Source organism: Pristis pectinata, chromosome 2 (assembly GCF_009764475.1).
Source record: "Pristis pectinata isolate sPriPec2 chromosome 2, sPriPec2.1.pri, whole genome shotgun sequence".
Classification (NCBI taxonomy): domain Eukaryota; kingdom Metazoa; phylum Chordata; class Chondrichthyes; order Rhinopristiformes; family Pristidae; genus Pristis; species Pristis pectinata.
In genome coordinates this window covers 741,206-765,771 of record NC_067406.1, presented here as the reverse complement: position 1 = coordinate 765,771, position 24,566 = coordinate 741,206, and the positions used below count along the sequence as shown (strand labels likewise).

General features: G+C 55.8%; 1 protein-coding gene across 1 annotated transcript in view; it reads left to right on the top strand.

Annotated features, from left to right (window-relative positions):
* Positions 1 to 24,566, top strand: part of LOC127579782 (dynactin subunit 1-like) — a 73,369-nt gene that overhangs the window by 47,643 nt on the left and 1,160 nt on the right. The window contains exons 6-9 of the mRNA XM_052032711.1: positions 7,014 to 7,031; positions 11,689 to 11,709; positions 18,256 to 18,444; positions 23,849 to 24,529. Coding sequence (XP_051888671.1) covers positions 7,014 to 7,031; positions 11,689 to 11,709; positions 18,256 to 18,444; positions 23,849 to 24,529 — 909 coding nt within the window. The remainder of the gene's footprint in view (positions 1 to 7,013; positions 7,032 to 11,688; positions 11,710 to 18,255; positions 18,445 to 23,848; positions 24,530 to 24,566) is intronic.

Genomic DNA, 24,566 nt, shown 5'->3' with positions numbered 1-24,566 from the left:
GCTCCAGAGATAAGAGCCCAAGTTTGTCCAGCCTCTCCTGATAGCACATGCCCTCTAATCCAGGCAGCAACCTAGTAAACCTCCTCTGCACCCTCTCTAAAGCCTCGACATCCTTCCTATAGTGAGGTGACCAGAACTGCACACAATACTCTAAATGCAGCCTAACCACAGTTCTATAGAGATGCATCATGACTTCTTGACCCCTATACTCAATACCCTGATTAATAAATGCAAACATTCCATAAGCCTTCTTAACCACCCTGTCTACCTGTGTAGCTACTTTCAGTGAGCCATGGACTTGCAGCCCAAGGTCTCTCTGCTCTTCAACACTGTTAAGGGTCTTGCCCTTCAGTGTACTGCCCACATCTGCAGCTGATCTATATCACACTCTATCTGTCGCCAGTCTTCTACACTATTCACAACTCCACCAATCTTACAAACTCATGCAAACTTAGCAACCCACCCATCAACATACTCATCCAGGTCATTTATGTACATCACAAACAGCAGAGGTCCCAGCACAGATCCCTGCAGAACACCACTAGTCACAGGCCTCCAGCCCAAATAAGTCCCTTCAACCACCACCCTCTGTCTTCTGTGGGCAAGCCAGTTCTGGATCCACACAGCCAATTCTCCACTGACCCCATGCATCCCAACGTCTTGATTAACCTATGATAAACAACGGACCCAGCACCGATCCCTGCGGCACACCACTAGTCACAGGCCTCCAATCAGAGAGACAACCATCTACTACCACTTTCTGTCTTCTCCCGCTAAGCCAGTGTTGAATCCAATTGACTACTTCATCCAGAATGCCAAGCGACTTAACCTTCTGGACCAGCCTCCCATGTGGGACTTTGTCAAAGCCCCTGCTAAAGTCCATGGAGACAATATCCACCGCTTTCCCTTCATCAACCTTCCTGGTAACCTCCTCAAAAAACTCTTAAGTTTGGTTAGACATGACCTGCCACACACAAAGCCATGTTGACTGTCCCTAATCAGGCCCTGTCTATCCAAATACTTGTATATCCTGTTACTCAGAATACCTTCCAATAATTTACCCATGACTGACATCAGGACCACTGGCCTATAATTTCCCGGCTTATTCTTGGAGACTTTCTTGAACAACGGAACAACATCAGCTATCCTGCAGTCCTCCGGCACCTAAGGACGTTCTAAATATCTCTGCCAGAGCCCCTGCAATTTCTCCCACAAGGTCTGAAGGACACCTCATCAGGCCCTGGGGATTTATCCATCTTTGTTCGCCTCAAGACAGCCAGCACATCCTCTTCCGTAATTCGATACAGTCCATGACCTTACTACTCTTTCCTCATTTCCATAGACTCTGTCTGTCTCCTGAATAAATACAGATGCAAAAATTCATTTAAGATCTCCCCCATTTCTTCAGGCTCCACACATAAATGACTGCGCTGATCCAGGGAAACTTGGCTGTGTGGATTCAGAATTGGTTTGCCCACAGAAGACAGAGGGTGTGCTAGATGGAGTGTATTCTGCCTGGAGGTCAGTGACCAGTGGTGTTCTGCTGAAGTGGCAGATGGAGTTCAACCTGGATAAGTGTGAAGTGATACACTTCGGGAGATCGAATTTGAAGGCAGAATATAAGGTTAATGGCAGGACTCTTAGCAGTGTGGATCCACGTCCATAGATCCCTCAAGGTTGCCGCGCAGGTCCATAGGGTTGTTAAGAAGGCGTATGGTGTGTTGGCCTTCATTAGTCGGGGTATTGAGTTCAAGATCCGCGAGGTGATGTTGCAGCTCTATAGAACTCTGGTCAGACCACACTTGGAGTATTGTGTTCATTTCTGGTCGCCTCATTATAGAAAGGATGTCGAAGCTTTAGAGAGGGTGCAGAGGAGATTTACCAGGATGCTGCCTGGATTGGAGAGCATGTCTAATGAGGATAGTTTGAGTGAGCTTAGGCTTTTCTCTGTGGAGAGGAGGAGGATGAGAGGTGCCTTGATAGAGGTGTACAAGATGATAAGAGGCACAGATCGAGTGGACAGTTAGAGACTTTTTCCCGGTGTGACAATGGCTAATACAAGGGGACATAACTTTAAGGTGATTGGAGGAAGGTATAAGGGGGGATGTCAGGGGTAAGTTTTTTTACACAGAGAGTGGTGGGTGCGTGGAACGCACTGCCGGCAGAGGTTGTGGGGGCAGATACATTAAGGACATTTAAGAGATTCTTAGATAGACACATGAATGATAGAGAAATGGGAGGGAAGGGTTAACATTTGGGAGGGAAGGGTTAGATAGATCTTAGAGCAGGATAAAATGTCAGCATAACATTGTGGGTCGAAGGGCCTGTACTGTGCTGTAGTGTTCTGTGTTCTATATTCTGTGTGTGGTGCCTCCCTGGTGACAGGGTCAGGGGTGTCAGCAATGGCTGTGGAGTGAGAGGGACGAGCTCTCTCTCTCTCTCCGTTATGGTCCACACCAGCCCCAACGCCTGGGGCAAGCAGGGGATGAGGTTGTTTGAACACTTGGGGAGATAGGAAGCTGGATGGTGGAAGTGTGAGGACTGCCAATGCCTCGTGCTGACGGGCCCAGGGATAGGAAGGTAGAAGGCATGTCCGCCGCAGGGATGGAGCGGGAGGACTGTAGGTTTCTGACAATGAAGCAACGTTGAAGCAATGAAGCAGGGGTTCTACCTCACCTGGGGCCAATATACTCATCATGGAAATTGGTAGTTCTTGTGTGGAGGGCTTAAACAACTTTGGCAGGAATTGAATTTAGGAGCCGTGAGGTATTGTTGAAGCTATGTAGGTCCCTGGTCAGACCCCACTTGGAGTACTGTGCTCAGTTCTGGTCGCCGCACTACAGGAAACATGTGGAAGCCATAGAGGGTGCAGAGGAGATTTACAAGGATGCTGCCTGGAAGGTGGAGCATGCCTTATGAAAGCAGGTTGAGGGAACTCGGCCTTTTCTCCTTGGAGAGACGGAGGATGAGGGGGGGACCTGATGGAGGTGTATAAGATGATGAGAAGTATTGATAGGGTAGATAGTCAGAGGCTTTTCCCCAGGGCTGAAATGGTGGCCACAACAGGACATAGGTTTAAGGTGGTGGGGAGTAGGTATAGAGGAGATGTCAGGGGTAAGTTTTTTACTCAGAGAGTGGTGAGTGCGTGGAATGGGCTGCCGGCAGCGGTGGTGGAGGCAGATACGATAGGGTCTTTTATGAGACTGTTGGGTAGGTACATGGAACTGAGTAAAATAGAGGGCTATGGGTAAGCCTAGTAATTTCTAGGGTAGGGACACGTTCGGCACAGCTTTGTGGGCCGAAGGGCCTGAATTGTGCTGTAATTGTTCTATGTTCTAGGAAGGGGACTGGAAAGGAGTCAGTGGGAAGAGAAAAACCATGAAGTGGAAGTTAGAAATAGGGTTAGAGAGTGGACACTGGTTCAAAGGGCCAACTTCAAGCACCAATAGCAAATGTACACTGCCTGTGGCTGCAGTGTGACCAGAGCCGGCAGGAAGTTATTGCAGGGTGTTCAACGTTCAGAAACAGTGGTGCAGTTGTGAAGGGGTGAGACCAGCCCTGTGGTCAGGGAGGCCCTCGGCTCAGCGCCTTGTGCTCTGGCATTAGAATGAAGATGAACATGAGGCCAATTTAAACCGCACATGGTCTACATCCCTGCATTCTCTGCCTGTTCCTGTGTCTGTCCACATGCTTCTTAAACTTGGCTTCCACTGCCTTCCCAGGCAGCCCGTTTCAGGCACTCACCACTCTCTGTGTAAAATGAGACTTGCCTCGTAAATCTCCTATAAATCTATGCCCTCTAGTACTTGACATTTTCTCCCTGTTAAAAAGACTCTTACTGTCTACTCTCTCTGTGCCGCTCATAATCTTGTAAACCTCCATCAGGTCTCCCCTCAGCCTCCGCCGCTCCAGAGAGAACAACCCAAGTTCGTCCAACCTCTCTTTACAGCACGTGCCCTCTAATCCCGGCAGCATCCTGGTGAACCTCTTCTGCACCCGCTCCAAAGCCCCCACACCCTTCCTGTAACAGGGTGACCAGAACTGCACACAATGCTCCAAGTATTTTATACAGCTGTGACTTCCTGACTTTTATACTCAAAGCCGTGACCAATGAAGGCTAACGTGCTGTACAACTTCTTCACCACCCGATCTGCTTGTGTTGCCACGTTCAGGGAGCTATGGACTTGCACCCCAAGATCCCTCTGTACATCAGTGCTCCTCAGGGTACTGCATTTACTGTGTTCTTTCCCCTTACATTTGACCTCCCACAATGCAACACCTCACACTAGCCTGGATTAAACTCCATCTGCCACCTCTCTGCCCACAACTGTAACCGATCTATATCCTGCTGTATCCTTAGACGACCTTCTTCGCTGTCTGCAACTCCACCAATGTTTGTGTCATCTGCAGACATACTAACCAGCCCAGCTACATTTCGTTCAAATCAGTTTTGTTTTGATACATATATTCTATGTGGCAAACAACAGAGGTCCCAGCACTGGTCTCTGCGGAACACCACGGGTCACAGACCTCTGGCCCGAATAACACCCCTCCACCACTACCTTTGAATCCAATCTCCCATTCTCCGTGGATCCCATGTGCACTGGGTGAACAAATGGAGAGGGGAGTCTGCAGGAGCTGCCTGACCTCGGCCCCATGCTCCTCACAAAGTGCAAGGACATTCATGATAACCCAGCGCTGCTCCTGCTACCAGCCCTAGTGCAGCTTGAGGCAGTTACCAAGCAGCAGCTGGTCTGCTGGCCGTGGTCACAGGACGAGTTCCGTTTGCCCTGCTCCAGTTGTGGAGCCCCGGTGAGACGGTGTCCAGACCACTGAGCTCCCATCCGCTCCCCCACCCCTGGACAGAGGGGTGCAGAGAAGGGTTGTCAAGGGGTGAGACAGACTTCCCTCTGCTGCCCTGACTCCAGGAGAACTGGGTGATCTCAGTGAGTGGCACAACACCGCTGTGGGCTTGGCACATAGACTGACAGCCCGGGATGGAGGCCACTTAGCCCCTCCAGCCTATCCCACCATGGAATGACCATGGCTGTAACCTCAACCCAAGCACCTAAGGAAACCTTGTTTGCGAAGTATCTATCTCCCTGCACACATTCTGCTCCACTCTGAGGAAGAGAGTTCCAAAGACAGAGAGAAAAGCATTTTGTCCCATTGTGATCTTAAATTGGTGATCCTTTTCAACATCTGTGAGGCATGACCCTGGTTCTACACACTTGGCACGCACCCGTCGAGGTCCCTCAGGACCTCAGTTCATTCATGCCCTCCTACTCCTGAGGGCAGACCCAGAGCTGGTGTTTCTGTTACATGGGGGAATCCAGGGGCTTCAATCTCAAAACAAGGGGTCAGACACTGAGGATACAGATGAGATGCGCCTTAGTCTGCAGAGTTATCCATCCAGGGAGCTTCACCCTGTGTCTGATCCCGGGAGTGTATGATGGGACGGTGCAGAGGGAGCTTCACCCTGTGTCTGATCCCGGGAGTGTGTGATGGGACAGTGTAGAGGGAGCTTCACCCTGTGTCTGATCCCGGGAGTGTGTGATGGGATGGTGCGGAGGGAGCCTCACTCTGTGTGTGATGGGACGGTGCGGAGGGAGCTTCACTCTGTGTCTGACCCCGGGAGTGTGTGACGGGACGGTGTGGAGGGACCTTCACCCTGTGTCTGACCCCGGGAGTGTGTGATGGGACGGTGCGGAGGGAGCCTCACTCTGTGTGTGATGGGACGGTGCGGAGGGAGCCTCACCCTGTGTCTGACCCCGGGAGTGTGTGACGGGACGGTGTGGAGGGACCTTCACCCTGTGTCTGACCCCGAGAGTGTGTGATGGGATGGTGCGGAGGGAGCCTCACTCTGTGTGTGATGGGACAGTGTAGAGGGAGCTTCACTCTGTGTCTGACCCCGGGAGTGTGTGACGGGACGGTGCGGAGGGAGCTTCACTCTGTGTCTGACCCCGGGAGTGTGTGATGGGACGGTGTGGAGGGACCTTCACCCTGTGTCTGACCCCGGGAGTGTGTGATGGGACGGTGTGGAGGGACCTTCACCCTGTGTCTGACCCCGGGAGTGTGTGATGGGACGGTGTGGAGGGACCTTCACCCTGTGTCTGACCCTGGGAGTGTGTGATGGGACGGTGTGGAGGGAGCTTCACTCTGTGTCTGACCCCGGGAGTGTGTGATGGGACGGTGTGGAGGGACCTTCACCCTGTGTCTGACCCCGGGAGTGTGTGATGGGACGGTGTGGAGGGACCTTCACCCTGTGTCTGACCCTGGGAGTGTGTGATGGGACGGTGCGGAGGGAGCTTCACTCTGTGTCTGACCCCGGGAGTGTGTGATGGGACGGTGCGGAGGGACCTTCACCCTGTGTCTGACCCCGGGAGTGTGTGATGGGACGGTGCGGAGGGAGCCTCACTCTGTGTCTGACCTGATCTGGAAGCGTTAGGAGTGGGCTGCAGGACTGTGGATGAGGTGGGTGCAGGTCTCTGGTCCTGACTGTGGAAGGGGTGCAGGTGTTGGTGGTGGGAGGTTGCTGTGGGGAGACTGCCCTCTGCCGTCACTGGGGTCGGGTGCTGATGCTGTGGCAGACTGCAGTGAAATGTAATCCCTCCGGATCTGGGCCATTGTTGCGAGGAGGGGGTGGGGCAGGCCAGGCGAGCAGACAGCTTGCCTCTCGGCTGCCATGCAGTGTTGCTAGGTTACAGAGCAGCACCTCAGTGTTGCTGTCAGGGAGGGTGGGGGCTCTCCCAGCCTGCTGTGCGGTTGGAGGCAGCGAGAGAGCTATGATGTCATCGGCAGCGAAGGGGTGTTGGCAGCAGGCAGAGAGCAGCAGAGTGTGAGTGCAGAGAGAGCTCGGAGCTGGTGTGGAGGCCGCGGTCCGCAGTGTCCACCCCTTCCCCATCCCACCTCACCGCACCCTGGCTGTGTGGCTGCAGCCAGCTGCAGGCCCTTCAATCTGCTTCATCTTTAACTGACACCATCTCTCTGTCTTTTGCATAATGATGAGGCAGACTCCAGCTGCAAGAAAGGTACCGATGGAGCCTCTTCCCAATCTCTGCATGCCTCACTCCCTGCCCATCGTTATTTATTTATTCTCTGATCCCTCCTTCAGTTACATGCTTCTCTCCCTTTTTCCCGGGTTTAATCATCCATGAGGTTATTGATGACGTGTCCCTGAAGTGTATTCTTCCTGGATAAGGTTGTGTGCATGTTGTGGGGTTGTTTGGGTCGATGCTGGCTGTGGCTCTGTGTAACCTCTGTCGTTTGTGTGGTGGGTGGCTGTGTGTCCTTGTGTCTGTGTGTGTGACCATGCAGTGCGTGTGCCCTTGTGCTGTGCGCAGGAGTGTGTGCTCGGAGTGTCTTGGTGCTGTGGCTGTTTTGGGGATTTGTGCGTGCAAGTGAATGGGCAGCGTGTGGCGTGTCCGTGCCCTGCAGTGTGATCTTGTGCTGCGCATCTGGAGCTCTCGGGTGGTGACGGCATTCATCTGGGGAACAGTTAGTAGCACAAGTACTGAAGGTTCAAATGGTCGCTGGTCACATGTGTGGGCAGGACAACAGCCCCTGGTGTGATCACAGAGAGTGCTGGGGACCCCACGTGTGTGGGCAGGACACCAGCCCCTGGTGTGATCACAGAGAGCGCTGGGGACCCCACATATGTGGGCAGGACAACAGCCCCTGGTGTGATCACAGAGAGTGCTGGGGACCCCACGTGTGTGGGCAGGACACCAGCCCCTGGTGTGATCACAGAGTGTGCTGGGGACCCCACGTGTGTGGGCAGGACAACAGCCCCTGGTGTGATCACAGAGTGTGCTGGGGACCCCACGTGTTTGGGCAGGACACCGGCCCTTGGTGTGATCACAGAGTGTGCTGGGGACCCCACGTGTGTGGGCAGGACAACGGCCCCTGGTGTGATCACAGAGTGTGCTGGGGACCCCACGTGTGTGGGCAGGACAACAGCCCCTGGTGTGATCACAGAGTGTGCTGGGGACCCCACGTGTGTGGGCAGGACAACAGCCCCTGGTGTGATCACAGAGTGCTGGGGACCTCAGCTGGTCAGGCAGCAGCTGTGGAGAGGGATTAGCATGTCAGCTCAGCACAGTTCCACACGGATTCCAAGCTGTGGAGCAGGGCAACTTTGGGAATGGTGTGTACTGAGGGAGTAACAAGACATGGTGGCAGTCGGAGAGTGTAACAGGCTGCTGAGTTACCGGAGGGTGTGGAGAAGGTGCTAACAAGAGAGGGGAGCTGTGCGAGGTGGACTGGAGGCTGCAGCAGCTGAGGTCGAGGAACTCAGTGCTGAGCCCTGAGGGAGCAGGAGACACTGCTCGTGGAGCTGAAGTTGGACTTTGTTCGAACAGAGAGGTCAGTGGGGTGGGGAATGGTGGCAGGAACTGGGGGTGAGAGTGGGGTGGGGAATGGTGGCAGGAACTGGGGGTGAGAGTGGGGTGGGGGATGGTGGCAGGAACTGGGGGTCACCCTTGCAGACTGAAGGGGGGTGCTCTGCAGAGCGATCACCCACCGTGTGCTGTGTTGAGGATTGTGTGAGCAGACTGCTGGGTGGGAAGCAGTGGAGGTGAATCACTGCTTGACATGGAGGAGCTGGATGGTGGGAAGGGAGGGGGTGACAGAGCAGGTGTGGTACTCCTGGGTTGTATGGGGACTGCTGTGGATGGCAATGTTCAAGTGACGCAGGAGTTGCGGAGGAATCACTGCCCTCAGGATACAGTGCAGTGTCCGAGGTTGGGTCGGGAATACCCGTGTGTGTAGCTTTCAGACGAGATGGACAGGGAGGGGGGCTGACCCTGGTACTGAGGGGACGGTGGTTTCATGGGGAAGGCAGCCAAGTGAAATCCGTTGGTGTGCAGCCGAGGACTGCGAGGGGCAGAAGTGGTGGGTAAGTGTGGGAGACCACCAGCCGCCGTGGTAATGCAGGGTATGTCCAGCCCCACGTAACGGCTTCACACAGGGACCAGCCACAGAAGGTGAGGCTGACTGGAGAACGTCTCAGGTCTGCAAGTCCAGAATAAAACCCCAAACTGCTGGAAAAGTGACCACAGCTGCTCCCTCCACAGACGCTGCCCGACCTGTTGAATGTTTCCAGCAGGACTTGCTGATTTTAGGTGCAGTGTTGCACAGAGTCAGAGAGCACAGGAACAGGCCCTTCGGCCCAACTGGTCCATGCTGACCAAGATGCCCCATCCAAGCTAGTCCCATTTACCAGCACCTTCCGAACCGTTCCTGTCCAACTGTGAGCAAGGCACGGTTGGTAACGTAGTTAAAGGGTCTTCAGGGAAGCGTGATCGTAATGTGATCAAATTTTATACGGAAGTTGAAGGTTATTCAGTTGAATCTCAGACTGGGATTTTAAAGCTGTACGCAGCTGGCTCAGAAGGTTCTGGGGAGGTTACTGGAAGGTTACGGGGAGAAGGCAGGAGAATGGGGTTGAGAGGGAAAAATAAATCGGCCATGATCGAATGGTGGAGCAGATTCGATGGGCCGAATGGCCTAATTCTGCTTCTGTGTCTTATGGGAGGTGTGATGTGTCTGTGCTACGTTGGTGTTGAGCTCCATGGGTTGAGATGTGCTGTTGTTGGGCTTTGTAGGACTGGTGTGGGGGTGCACAGAGCCCAGACACAGCAATGCGTCCTCTTGACTAGGCAGAGAGACCCACGCTGCACGACTGCCCTGCTGAGAGACCCACACTGCACAACTGCAGAACTCCTCCATTCAACCCTGCAGGACTGCTGAGCTTGCCACTGCTTTGTGACTTCAGCCCTGCATGCAAACAGCTGGGCAGCACCTGCAGTGGGCGGTGGGTCTGTGCTCAATGACCAGTGCATCAGCCCCAGTCCCTGCTTCCGTCCCTGCGGGTGCTGCCTGGTCGTCAGACCACTTCCAACCTTCTCAGCCTTTACTTCAGACCTTCGGCATCTGACGAAGTGTCATTGTGTGGGGGTGTAGGGAGCCGGGTGTCAGTGTGGGGTGTACATGGCCAGGTATCAGTGTGGGGGTGTAGGGAGCCGGGTGTCAGTGTGGGGTGTACACGGCCAGGTATCAGTGTGGGGGTGTAGGGAGCCAGGTATCAGTGTGGGGGTGTAGGGATCCGGGTGTCAGTGTGGGGGTGTAGGGAGCCGGGTGTCAGTGTGGGGGTGTACGGAGCCGGGTGTCAGTGTGGGGGTGTAGGGATCCGGGTGTCAGTGTGGGGGTGTAGGGAGCCGGGTGTCAGTGTGGGGGTGTAGGGATCCGGGTGTCAGTGTGGGGGTGTACACAGCCAGGTGTCAGTGTGGGGGTGTAGGGAGCCGGATGTCAGTGTGTAGGGAGCCGGGTGTCAGTGTGGGGGTGTACACAGCCAGGTGTCAGTGTGGGGGTGTAGGGAGCCGGATGTCAGTGTGTAGGGAACCGGGTGTCAGTGTGGGGGTGTAGGGAGCCAGGCGTCAGTGTGGACTGTGTGGGTGTTACACAGTGGGGAGATAGAGACGGCTGAAGCAGAGCTCACCATCGAGGAGAAGAGCAGGACTTGGGAAAGGAAGGTAACAAAATGCGGAGGAGGAGTGTCTGTGGATGGACAGCGGCAGGAGGGACTGATGAACGGGGCCTATTCCTGGGCCAGAGTTTGACATCAGTGCTGGGCTCTGTGGGTGAGGGCTGGTGTTGGAGCACTGAGGACACGGTGAGGGAGTGCGCGGGGTCAGAGGGGAGGTACGCCAGGTGCATTGGCTGTGAATGTTGGCTGTATGATCAGTAAGTTTGCAAATGACATGAGATGGGTGGTGTCGCTGAGGAGTGTAGTCTCGGGATATGGAACGATATTGATCACTTGGGCAGATGGTCAGACCAAGGAGCTTTTAACGCACGGCAAACTGAACCATGCCACCAGGAACCCCACACAGACACTCTCCTTCAAACACCTCGCCGGACACCAGAAAACCCACCGCTCCCAGCACCAGCAATACAACCCAAAAGTAACAAGGGAGAGGGTGTCATTGACTGAGACAGACCAAGCCCCCCCCCGTTCCTCCCTACTCCCCAGGGCCCAGCCATTCACTGGGCGTGCTCCACTCTTAGTCCCCCTTCCAAAGTGCAGCAGCTCCCACTGATCTGGATTACATGCCATCTGCCATTGTTCTGTCCAGCTGCCCAACTGATCAATACCGTTCTGTACCGGGGTGTGTGTCTGTGTGCCTTGTGTGTGGGGTGTGTGTGTGTCTGTGTGCCTTGTGTGTGGTGTGTGTGTGTCTGTGTGCCTTGTGTGTGGGGTGTGTGTGTGTCTGTGTGCCTTGTGTGTGGTGTGTGTGTGTGTGTCTGTGTGCCTTGTGTGTGGTGTGTGTGCGTGTCTGGTGCATGTGTGTGGTGTGTGTGCGTGTCTGGTGCATGTGTGTGGGGTATGTGCGTGTAACTGAGTGTTGGTGGTGTGCTGGAGTGTGACCCGTCTCTGGCTGTTGATGAACTGTTGCCCTATCTCAGTCCAGACTGGGGAAGAGCTGAGAGTGCTGCTTGTACCTGTGTTGCTAGCCTGTGTCTCACTGTTGTGCCTTCCACACAGCTGTTGGTTGTCTGTCCCTGAGGGAACCTGCTCTGTACTAACGGTGATGCTGTTTTCTCTGTTTCTGCTCTGGTTTTGTTGGCCGATGCTGCTGCTTGTCTCCTCACGCCTCCTCTTCCTCCCTCTGACTGCACGCGACACAGCAACCCGTCCGACGCACCAAGGTGAGCCGTGGCCACAGCGAGTGGGATCGCCCTCTGCACTGTGCCCATCCCCATCCCAGCATACTCACACTGCAACACCCCGGGAGGGTGCACACCGCGCCTGTACCACCCCAGGAGGGTGCACACCGCGCCTGTACCACCCCGGGAGGGTGCACACCGCGCCTGTACCACCCCGTGACAGTCAGGGTACGCAGGTGGTGCAGGAGTGTACACCGCGTGGGTCAGTTGTTGGGGGGACGGTCTCCCAGGGGAAGGCAGCAGCAGCTGCAGATGTTGAGGCAGCACAGCTGGCTCTGATGCAGAGCGGGGGAAGGAGGAGGGTCGGTGAGCGGTGGTGGTGAGGGAGCCATCAGTGAGGGGAACAGGTGTTTCTGTGGCTCAGCCACACCCCAGGATGGGGCACCGTCTCCGTGGTGCCAGGGTCAGGGGTGTCTCGGAGTGGGGACGGAACATTCTGAAGGGGGAGGGGGAAGAGCCAGAGGCCGTGGTACACATTGGGGCTCATGGCACAGGGAGAAAGGGGGCTGAGGTCCTGCAGAGTGAATCCAGTGAGTGAGGCACAAGGTTAAATAACAGGACCTCTGGGCCAGTCTCAGGACTTCCCTGTATCACGTGCTGGTGAGGGTAGGACTGGGAGGGCCTCAGGTACTTGGGTCATAGTGATCGTTTCTGGGGCAGGTGGGACCTGTACAAGGGGCAGAGTTCACCTGAACCAGGCGAGGACCCGCCGGGAGGGTTGCTCAGGCTACTGGGGGGGGTTTAAACTATTTAGCACGGAGTGGGTAACTCAGCAGCCGTGCAGCAGCTGGGGAGATTGACTCGTGCAGAGGGTAACTCAAAGGGCCAGTGGGCAGAGCAGAGAGGAGCGGGTTGGGGAGCAGGGGAGGGCGGGTTGGTCAACAGCATTTACTGGGGGGGGGGCCTCATGGGATAGTCGGGGGAGCAGCCCTTCTCGGAGTCGCGGGGACATGGGTGAGGGAGGGGCAGGACTGGCAGCTCAGTGTCGGGACGTACACACTTCAGATGTGGCTGAGTTCAGGCAGAAGGGGACGGGGAGTCCCACTGCTGATGAGGGACAACATCACAGCAGCACTGGGAGAGGATGTCCTGCGGTGGAGGGGGGGGGGGGGGTGGTCTGATGAGGCCACGTGGGGACAACAGAAGAATAAGTGAGGGGGGAGGTCTCTGCTGGGTCCCTACAGTCGGTGAGAATTCGAGGAATGGGTGTAGGCCGACGCAGGAAGGTGTGGGGTTGTAGGTGTGGGGTCGGTGGGGTTGTAGGTGTGGGGTCGGTGGGGTTGTAGGTGTGGGGTCGGTGGGGTTGTAGGTGTGAGGGCTGTTGGGTTGTCAGTGTGAGGGCTGTTGGGTTGTCAGTGTGAGGGCTGTTGGGTTGTCAGTGTGGGGGCAGTGGGTTGTAGGTGTGAGGGCTGTTGGGTTGTTGGTGAGGGTTAACTTTCCCGATGTTGACTGGGATTGCCTCGGTGCTCGGGCTTAGATGGGGTGCAATTTGTTCAGTGTGTCCAAGGTACTTTTTTGAGACAGTCGAGAGTTTTACTGGGAATGGGGCAGTGTTCAACCTTCGGAAATGGAACTGGGCAGGAGCTGGGTGTTGGGGAACACTGTGTCATTGTAATGGAAGTTAAGGTCTTGAACTGGGGGATGATCTGATTTCAGTCGTGTAAGGGAGGACCTGATGGAAGCAGATTGGGAGCAGATGCTTCTGGGTGAAACAGCTCCTGACAAGCGGGTGTCTTTGAAATGAGAGTTGGTGAGAGTTTAGCGCCGCTACATTCCAGTGAAGGTGAAAGGAAACAGGCAAGATTCAGGGACTTGGATGATGAAGGGTGTTGAAGGTTTGATCAGGAAACAAAAGGGGCATTTGACAGGAGCAACAAACCATCTGCTGCAGGAACTCAGTGGGTCGAGCAGCATCTGTGGGGGGAAAGGAATTCTCAACATTTCAGTCCTGATGCAGGGTTTTGACCCAAAACATCGACAATTCCTTCCCCCCCACAGATGCTGCTCGACCCACTGAGTTCCTGCAGCAGATGGTTTGTTGCTCCAGATTCCAGCATCTGCGGTATCTGGTGTCTCCAAGCGACAGGTATTGATCACTGGGATCGAGGGGGTCATGAGGAATATTGAGGGAGATCTTCAAAAGGAAATTAGGAGGGTAAATAGGGACTAAGAAATATCCTTGACAGGTAAGATTAAGGAGAATCCCAAGACATTCTGTAAGTACATCAGGGGCAAGAGGGCAGCCGGGGGAAGAGTGGGTTCCCTGAGGGACCAGAAGGGGACCCAGGGGCCAGGGGATGTGGGCAAGGTCCAAAATGAGTATTTCTCATTGGTGTTCACCGAGAAGGACGTGGAGGAGATTGAGTTCAGGGAGCGGTATGTGGATAGTCTGGAGTAGGTATTTAGTATTGGTATTGGTTTATTATTGTCACTTGTACCGAGGTACAAACCGATCATACAGGTCAATTCATTACACAGTGCAGTTACATTGAGTTAGTACAGAGTTCATTGAGGTAGTACAGGTAAAAACAGTAACAGTACAGAGTAAAGTGTCACAGCTACAGAGAAAGTGCAGTGCAATAAGGTGCAAGGTCACAACAAGGTAGATCGTGAGGTCATAGTCCATCTTATCGTATAAGGGAACCGTTCAATAGTCTTATCACAGTGGGGTAGAAGCTGTGCTTAAGCCTGGTGGTATGTGCCCTCAGGTTCCTGTATCTTCCACCTGATGGAATAGGAGACAAGAGAGAATGTCCCAGGTGGGTGGGGTCTTTGATTATGCTGGCTGCTACACCAAGGCAGGAGGGGAGGCTGGTGTTCGTGATGTGCTGGGCTGTGTCCACAACTCTCTGCAGCTTCTTGTGGTCCTGGGCAGAGCAGTTGCCGTACCAAGCCGTGATACATCCAGATAGGATGTTTTCTATGGTGCATCGGTAAAAGTTGGTGAGAGTCAAAGGCGACAAACCAAATTTCTTTAGCCTCAGTTGGAAGTCAGTTGGAAGGAGGTGGAGGTGTTAGATGTCATGGAACTCTAGAGTGGATAAATCCCCAGGGCCAGATGGGATGTGTCCCAGGTTGCCGTGGGAATCAAAGGAGGAGATTGCTGGGGCCCTGGTGGAGAATTTTCCATCTCCGTTACCCACAGGTGAGGGACCAAAAGATGGAAGGATGATGTGTCTTCATTTAAGGTCAGCAGGGATAAGCCGGGCACTGCAGGCCAGTGAGCCTTATATCAGTGGTGGGAAACAATTGGAGAAAGTCCTCACGGACAGGATTAGTGTATATTTGGGAGAGGTGGGGGCTGATGGGGGTGGGGAGTGGGAATGGGAGCACAGCAACACAAATCTTTGGTGGTCCTGACATAAACCAGGATGGTGTAAGGAAAACAGTTGGAAGGCTTGGATGTTCATACTACAGGAATATTGGATCCTGGGTTTAGTAATTGGTGGCATAGTGCAAAAGGAGGCCATGTGAGAAAACACGGGAGCTGGGAACCGAGTAGACCCCCAGCTCTATCCCCAACCCCCCGCTCTCCCCCTTCGACCCCCAGCTCTCCCCTGACCCCCTCCGGCTTCCCCTGCCGACCACCAGCTCTCCCCACTGACCCCCAGCTCCTTCCCTGACCCCCAGTGCTTCCCCTTGACCTCCCAGCTCCTCCCCAACCACCAGCTCTTCTCGCTGACCCCCAGCTCTACCCCCTGACCCCCAACGCTTCCCCTGACCCCCACCTCTCCCCGACCCACAGCTCTTCCTGCCGACCCCCAGCGCTTCCCCGACCCCCAGCGCTTCCCCGACCCCCAGCGCTTCCCCGACCCCCAGCGCTTCCCCCGACCCCCAGCGCTTCCCCCGACCCCCAGCGCTTTCCCCCGACCCCCAGCGCTTCCCCCTGACCCCCAGCGCTTCCCCCTGACTCCCACCTCTTCTGACAGCCAGCTCTCTCCCCCGACCCCCAGCTCTCTCCCCCTGACCCCCAGCTCCTCCCGCTAACCCCAGTTCTTCCCCCCAACCCCCCTTCCCCCTGACCCCCCCAGCTCCCCGACTCCAGCTCTCCCTGCCGATCCCCAGCGCTTCCCCTTGACTCCCATCTCTTCTGACCCCCAGCTCTCTCCCCCTGACCCCCAGCTCTCTCCCCGACCCGTTCTTCACCCCCAACCCCCCTTTCCCGACCCCCCCAGCTCCCCCTGACTCCAGCTCTCCCTGCCAATCCCCAGCGCTTCCCCCTGACCCCCAGCTCTTCCCCCCGACACCCCCTCTACCCCTGACCCCCGGCTCTTCCCCCTGATCCCCCAGCGCTTCCCCGACCCCCGGCTCTTCCCCCTGATCCCCCGGCTCTCCCCGCCAACCCCCAGCTCTCCCCACCGACCACCACTGCAGGCTGACGGCTGATCCACAATAGTAACATTGCCCGGCATCGTCCACGTATCCCTTGACCATTCCAGAAATCTCCCTGACAGCTGAGCCTGCCCACACATCCAGCATGGCGAGCCCCACGATTCACGTCCCTCTGAGGGAAGACACGTTTCCCCGTCCTGACCTGCCTGCCCCTTACACTGAGACACAATCCCTGGTTCTACACCCCCTGCTACGTTTCAGTCACATCTGCCAGTCTGGGGAGAGCACAGTCCCAGTGCAGTCAGCCCCTCCCCGGGACTACCCCCCTTCCCACGTACATCCCAGTGAATGTCCATCACTGCCTGCTGCGGAGCACCGACCATAGCTGCAGTCTGCCCAAGGCCCAGAGGGATATCTCTGCTCCCATTCTCCCGTGGGAAGGCTGACCCCTCACTTGCCTGAGAGTTTTCAGTTTGTGCTCAGGGCATTCAGATTCCTTCAGTATCACCACCCAATCCTTCACCGTTCGACCAATCCTGGTCCCCGGCTTTGTTCACCAGAGGGACGACCTCGTGCCTTTCCACATGATGTTCCACCTACCTTCCTCCTCCCGCACATTTACTTTGTCCCTGACCCCATGAAGCTGCTTCATGTTCTCCCCCTCCTCACGGTCCCACCGTTGTTTTAGCCGTCGATGCAGAGTTAGGCGGGAGGAGCTGGGGTTCTCGGAAGGTTGGGAGGGGATGTTGCTAGCTGAGATCGGGATGGGTTGAAGTGGTGAATAGTGGGGACCTGCTCTATGGGTGGGTGGTTCTGGGTCTGGGGGCACAAGGTCTGCATTGGGTGGGGCTGTGGGACCACCAACTGAAGGAGGAGTGGGTGCTGGTCAGTTGTGGCCTGTCCAAGGGGGAATGGGATAAAGATGGAAGTGTGAGGGTATGGGGAACAGGACTGCCACAGCACCGTGACCAGCTGCTCTGCATCCACTGTGCTGCACCGATTCCACCCTTGGAGTTTTAAGCTGTACTGGCACCTAGTTAACCGTCAAATCGTGAACACTCAGCTAATTGTGATTACAGGTTGACCCTAACCCTGTGTGTGTGAGGAAAAGTGCTGCTGTAGGTGAACTGGCTGCGTCTGTGAATGGAGACAGGGCCTCAGCACAGTGACAGATGTTCAGGACATTTGGCTGTGAGGCACTTCCAGCTGCTGGGGCTCCAGCGAGAGAGCAGACCTGGTCAATGGCACTGGCTGCTGGACAGTCCCAGGGCACAGATGGCCCCAGGGAGGAATATGTCAGGCAGCCAAAGGAGACAAAACTGGGTCCTGGGAAAGACACGGGGAGAGAAGCCAGTGAGAGGTGGCAATAACTTTTGTTTCTAGTTGTGTAAGGAAGGAGGCTGTGAGGTGAGGGTGGTTGAGGGGGCTGTGACTGCACCAATGGTTACAGAAGAACGAGAGCAGGACGTGGGCGATTCTGAGGATAAGTCAGGGCCCCACCACGAGTAATGCTGGTGAAATATCGGCAAATGTCCATCCCTGGGTTTCATCAGAAGTGGGGAAGGCTGTCACACAGCCCTGGCTGTAACCTCAGTGCTGAATGAGGTTCAGACCTGCTCCTTCACCCTGCCCAGGGAGCCAGGAGCTCCCTCACTGTGAGCTCCCTCACGCTGCCCAGGGAGCTCCCTCGCTGTGAGCTCCCTCATGCTGCCCAGGGAGCTGGGAGCTCCCTCACTGTGAGCTCCATCACGCTGCCCAGGGAGCTGTGAACTCTCTCACTGTGAGCTCCCTCATCCTGCCCAGGGAGCCGGGAGCTCCCTCGCCGAGCTGCTGGGAACTGGAGAATGTGTTCAGTACTCAGCAGGGCAACACTTGTGGGGAGAGAAGTGTCCCACTGCACTGCGGGTGGGGGGGGAGAGAAGGGGACTAGATGGGGTGGGAGAGCAGGGTGGGGACCATGGGGGACGGGTCAGTGGGCCACGGGGCAGGAGCTGGCAGAGCCACGAATGGGCCCATATGCCGGAGGGCTGGTTCGCTGGGCCTGTCTGTCCCCCCGCGGCGGAGTTTGTCCGTGCTCCCCCGTGGGCAGGGGTTGTCTGCCCCCCCCACGGGTGTGGTGAGGGTACGAACAGGGGGTTTGGGGTGGGGACAGGGGGGTGTCTCCGTCCCACTGACCAGTGCCCATTCCCCCAGCAGCCTACCCGCAATGCAAGCTCCGCACCCTCCAGTGTGGGCACTCCCTCATCAGCCACTCCCTCGCCCTCGGCCGGAGAGATGAGCAGCAGTGATCCAGGGACCCCAGCACTGACCCCTCTGGCTGCCCCCATTGTGCCCACACCAGCTGGGCTGGCAGCCCCGCCGGCACCTCCGCTGCTGTCTCCCAAGGTGAGTGAATGTTCTGCAGGGGGCGCAGCCCCGCCCGCGCAGAGCCACGCCCCTCCCCGCAGCCCCGCCCGCGCAGAGCCCCGCCCCTCCCCGCAGCCCCGCCCGCGCAGAGCCCCGCCCGCGCAGAGCCACGCCCCTCCCCACAGCCCCGCCCGCGCAGAGCCCCGCCCCTCCCCGCAGCCCCGCCCGCGCAGAGCCCCGCCCGCGCAGAGCCACGCCCCTCCCCGCAGCCCCGCCCGTGCAGAGCCACGCCCCTCCCCGCAGCCCCGCCCGCGCAGAGCCACGCCCCTCCCCGCAGCCCCGCCCGCGCAGAGCCACGCCCCGCCCGCGCAGAGCCCCGCCCCTCCCCGCAGCCCCGCCCGCGCAGAGCCCCGCCCCTCCCCGCAGCCCCGCCTGCGCAGAGCCCCGCCCCTCCCCGCAGCCTGGGTTGGCAGTGCTGTTCCCCACCACATCCCCAGTGCAGGCCGTGACTCCTGTTACACCCGTTGTGTGCGTGAGCAAATGTCTCCTCCGGAATGGATGTCTGTGCTACACTGACCCCAGCGCAGAGTCTCCTGCAGCCTCAGCAAGGCTTCCTGATCACCAGCGGACAATCTGCTGCAGGAACTCAGTGGGTCGAGCATCATCTGTGGGGATGGGGGGAGGTGAGGCAGGGGGAAGGGGAAGGAATGGTTTTGGGTTGAAACCCTGCATCAGGACTGACAACAGCCTGTCGATCCTGCTCAATCTGCAGTGAAACGTTACCCTGGCGAAATCGTCACCAACCATTGTCTGGCACCTCCTCCCTTCCTGGCTGTCCACACTGCTGATTACACCTCAGAAATTACCCTCAGCTTTAGGAACGACCACATGACTCGGGGCTGTATCTGTCTGACCACATTCTGCTCTGTTAGCACCCACTGAACATGGACATCTGATGTCAGGATAACCGGCGTTACATCTGTTGGGATGCAGGGAATTTCCTCATTAAAGCATCTGCTGCCTCCACAACCTTCTCCATCAGCAGCCGATCAACCCGTCACGTCCCAGGGAGTTGTCCGGTGTTGCCTGCTGTGAGAATGAGGACGTCAGGGTGCCAGTTACAGCATCTGTCTGATGTACTGCTGACACAGCCCAGGACAAGGCCCGTCCGGGTAACTGCCACCCACTCAGTCTGCTCCTGTGTTGGCTGCTGGGGTGCTGAGGGAACATGGAACACTACAGCCAGTACGGTCCCTTTGGCCCACAATGTTGTGCCGACATTTTATCCTGCTCTAAGATCTATCTAACCCTTCCCTCCCACATAGCCCCCCACTTCTCTATCATTCATGTGTCTGTCTAAGAGTCTCTTAAGTGTCCCTAATGTATCTGCCCCCACAACCTCTGCCGGCAGTGCGTTCCACGCACCCACTCTCTGTGTAAAAAGCTTACCCCTGACATCCCCCTTATACCTTCCTCCAATCATCTTAAAATTATGTCCCCTCGTGTCAGCCATTGTTGGCCTGGGGAAAAGTCTCTGACTGTCCACTCGATCTATGCCTCATTATTTTGTGCACCTCTATCAAGTCACCTCTCATCCTTCTCCTCTCCAAAGAGAAAAGCCCGAGCTCACTCAACCTATCCTCATAAAACATGCTCTCCAATCCAGACAGCATCCTGGTAAATCTCCTCTGCACCCTCTCTAAAGCTTCCACATCCTTCCTATAATGAGGCGACTAGAACTGAACACAATACTCCAAGTGTGGTCTGACAAGAGAGCTGCAACATCACCTTGCAGCTCTTGAAATTAAACCCCCAACTAATGAAGGCCAACACTCCATACGCCTTCTTAACAACCCTATCGACCTGCGCGGCAATCTTGAGGGATCTATGGACGTGGACCTGAAGATCCCTCTGTTCTTCCACACTGCTAAGAGTCCTGCCGTTAACCTTGTATTCTGCCTTCAAATTCAATTTCCCAAAGTGTATCACTTCACACTTATCCATGTTGAACTCCATCTGCCACTTCTCAGCCCAGCTCTGCATTCTATCAATATCCTGTTGTAATCTACAGCAACCTTCTACACTATCCACAACACCACCAACCTTTGTATCATCAGCAAACTTACTAACCCACACTTCCACATCCTCATCCAAGTCATTTGTAAAAATCACAAAGAGCAGGGGTCCCAGAACAGATCCCTGCAGAACACCACTGGTCACTGACCTCCAGGCAGAATACGCTCCATCTACCACCACCCTCTGTCTTCTATGGGCGAACCAATTCTGACTCCACACAGCCAAGTTTCCCTGGATCCCATGCCTCCTGACTTTCTGAATAAGCCTTCCATGAGGAACCTTATCAAACGGCTTACTAAAATCCATGTACACCACATCCACTGCTCTACCTTCATCAATGTGCTTTGTCACATCCTCAAAGGATTCAATCAGGCTCATGAGGCACGACCTGCCCCTCACAAAGCCATGCTGACTGTCCCTTATCAGCCTATGCTTCTCTAAATGCCCATAAATCCTGTCTCTAAGAATCTTCTCCAGTAATTTGCCCACCACTGAAGTAAGATTCACTGGTCTGTAATTCCCAGGGTTATCCCTACTCCCTTTCTTAAAGGAACAACAGTTGCCACCCTCCAATCATCTGGCACTACTCCTGTGGCCAGTGAGGACGCAAAGATCGTCGCCAAAGGTGCAGAAATTTCTTCCCTCGCTTCCCGTAATAACCTTGGATATATCCCGTCCGACCCCGGTGACTTATCTATCCTAATGTTTTTCAATAGTTCCAGCACGTCGTCTTTCCTCACGTCAACATGCCCCAGCACATCAGCCTGTCATACACCATCCTCACAAACGTCAAAGTCTCTCTCTGGTGAACACTGAAGCAAAGTATTCATTAAGGACCTCCCGTACCTCTTCCGACTACAGGCACATGTTTCCTCTTTTATCCCTGATCGGTCCTACCCTCACTCTAGTCATCCTCCTATTCTTCACATACGTGTAGAACGCCTTGGGGTTTTCCTTGATCCTACTCGCCAAGGACTTCTCATGCCCCCTTATAGCTCTCCTAAGTCCATTCTTAAGCTCCCTCCTGGCTACCTTGTATCTCTCCAGAGCCCTGTCTGATCCATGCTTTCTAAACCTCAGCTAAGCTTCTTTCTTCCTCTTGACCAGATATTCTACATCTCGTGTCAACCACGGTTCCTTCACTCTACCATCGTTACCCTGCCTTTATGGGACAAACTTATCCAGACCCCCATGCAAGTATTCCTTAAACAATCTCCACACTTCCGCCGTGCACTTCCCCAAGAACACCTGTTCCCAATTTATGCTCCCAAGTTCCTGCCTAATGGCATCATAATTCCCCCTCCCCCAGTTAAATACTTTCCCATATCATCTGCTCCTATCCCTCTCCAAGGCTATGGTAAAGGTCAAGGAGTTATGGTCACTGTCTCCAAAATGCTCTCCCACCGAGAGATCTGAAACCTGATCAGGCTCATTGCCTAGTACCAGGTCCAGTATGGCCTTTCCTCTAGTCGGCCTGTCCACATACTGTGTCAGGAACCCTTCCTGTACACACCGAACAAACTCCGTCCCATCTATCCCCTTTACACTAAGGAGGTGCCAGTCAATATTAGGGAAGTTGAAATCACTCATGACAACAACCCTGTTATTTTTGCACCTCTCCAAAATCTGCCACCCGATCTGCTCCTCAGCGTCTCTGCTGCTATTGGGGGGGGCGTCTGTAGAATACTCCCAATAGAGTGATCGCTCCCTTCCTGTTTCTGACTTCCACCCACACTGACTCAGTAGATGATCCCTCCAGGACATCCTCCCTTTCTACAGCTGTGACACTGTCCCTGATCAGCAAAACCACTCCCCATCTCTCTTACCTCTGTCCCTGTTCCTTTTGAAACATCTAAACCCCAGAATATCCAGCAGCCATTCCTGCCCCCTTGTGACAACCAAGTCTCTGTAATGGCCACCACATCATAGTTCCATGTACTTACCCACGCTCTAAGTTCATCACCCTTGTTCCTGATACTTCTCGCATTAAAGCAGACACACTTCAGCCCATCCAACTGACTGCAATTTTGCCCTTTCAACTGCTTCTCCTTCCTCAGTCTTTCTACACTCTGCATCTACTTGTACACTAAATGCACCAAGCTCTGACCCACTCTGGTTCCCATTCCCCTGCCAAACTAGTTTAAACCCTCCCCAACAGTTCTAGCAAATCTGCCCGCAAGAATATTGGTCCCCCTCCAGTTCAGGTGTAACCCGTCCCTTTTGTACAGGTTGTACCTTCCCCAGAAGAGATTCCAAAGATCGACAAATCTGAAACCCTGTCCCCTGCACCAATTCCTCCGCCACACATTCATCTGCCAAATCATCCTATTCTTACCGTCACTGGTGCGTGGCACAGACAGCAATCCAGAGATTACTACCCTTGAGGTGCTGCTTTTCAGCTTCCTACCTAACTCCCTATATTCCCTCTTCAGGACCTCGTCTCTTTTCCTACCGATGTCATTGGTACCAATATGTACCACGACCTCTGGCTGTTCACCCTCCCCCTTCAGAATGCTGTGGACCCGATCCGAGGCGTCCCTGACCCTGGCACCAGGGAGGCAACATACCATCCGGGAGTCTCTTTCACATCCACAGAATCTCCTGTCTGCCCCCCTTACTATGGAATCCCCTATCACCACTGCCCTCCTCCTCCTCCCCCCTTCCCTTCTGCACCACACGACCAGGCTCGGTGCCAGAGACCTGGTCACTGCAGCTTTCCTCTGGTAGGTCATTCCCACCCCAACAGTATCCAAAGGAGTATCCCTGTTACTGAGGGGAACAGCCACAGGGGTACTCTGCACTATCTGCCTATTCTCCGTCCTTCTCCTGACAGTCACCCAGCTACCTGCCTCCTGCAGCTTCAGAGTGACTGCCTCCCTGTAGCTCTTGTCTATGTACTTCTCATTATCCCATAGGAGCCGAAGGTCATCCAGCTGCAGCTCCAGTTCCCCAACACGGTCTGTAAGGAGCTGCAGCTGGATGCACCTCGTGCAGATGTAGTTATTAGGGAGACTGGAGGTCTCCCAGAACTGCCACATCTCACAAGCTGAGCACACCACTGAACCCAGAGCCAGTCTCACTACTCTGCACTAAAGGAAACACCAAAGCAGAGAAAAGAACTTACCAGAGACTTACCTTTGCATATTCTCCCCGGAGCCTCTTGAACCAAAGCCTCAGTTCCCCATTCACACACTGGCCACTGACACAGTGGCCGCTCCCACAATGGCCGCTCCGCTCGGTCTTGGGAGGGATCGGGGTGCATCCTCTCCAGTGCCGCAGGCTGCTTCAGCCTGGTGAGAGGACATGGTGCTGGGGTCGGGTGACGGGGGTGTGGGAGGAGGGTAACTGCTGGCCTGTGCTGTTGCAGGAGGAGGAGAGCCTGCGGGCGCAGGTGAAGGACCTGGAGGAGAAGCTGGAGACACTGAAGATGAAACGGAACGAGGACCGTGCCAAGCTGAAGGAGCTGGAGAAATGCCGGATCCAACTCGAGCAGCTGCAGGAGTGGAAACACAAGATGCAGGAGCAGCAGAGTGAGCTGCAGCGGCAGCTCAAGGAGGCAAAGAAGGTCCGACCGCTGTCCTGCGGCCCCCGTCTCCGTCACCCGCGGCCCCCGTCCCTGTCACCGTCACCCGCGGCCCCTGTCACCCCGCGGCCCCCGTCCCTGTCACCGTCACCCCGCGGCCCCCGTCTCCGTCACCCGCAGCCCCCGTCACCCGCAGCCCCCGTCACCTCGCCACCCCTGTCACCCTGCAGCCCCCGTCACCATCACCCACGGCCCCCGTCACCATCACCCGCGGGTCCCGTCTCCCTGATGCCCACAGCCTCTGTCTCCCTGATGCCCACAGCCTCCGTCTCCCTGATGCCCACAGCCTCCGTCTCCGTCACCTGCGGGTCCCGTCTCCCCACCACCCGCGGGTCCCCCTGGGGCCTGGGGGCAGGGTCTGGGGCTGGGGGCAGGGGATGGAGTCCGGGGCTGGTGTCTGCTGCTGGGGTTGGGGGCTGTGGTCGGGGTGGGGTCAGGGGGCAGGGGCTGGGGATGGTGTCTGAGGTTGGGCTGGGGTCAGGGGCTGGGCTCTGGGGTCAGG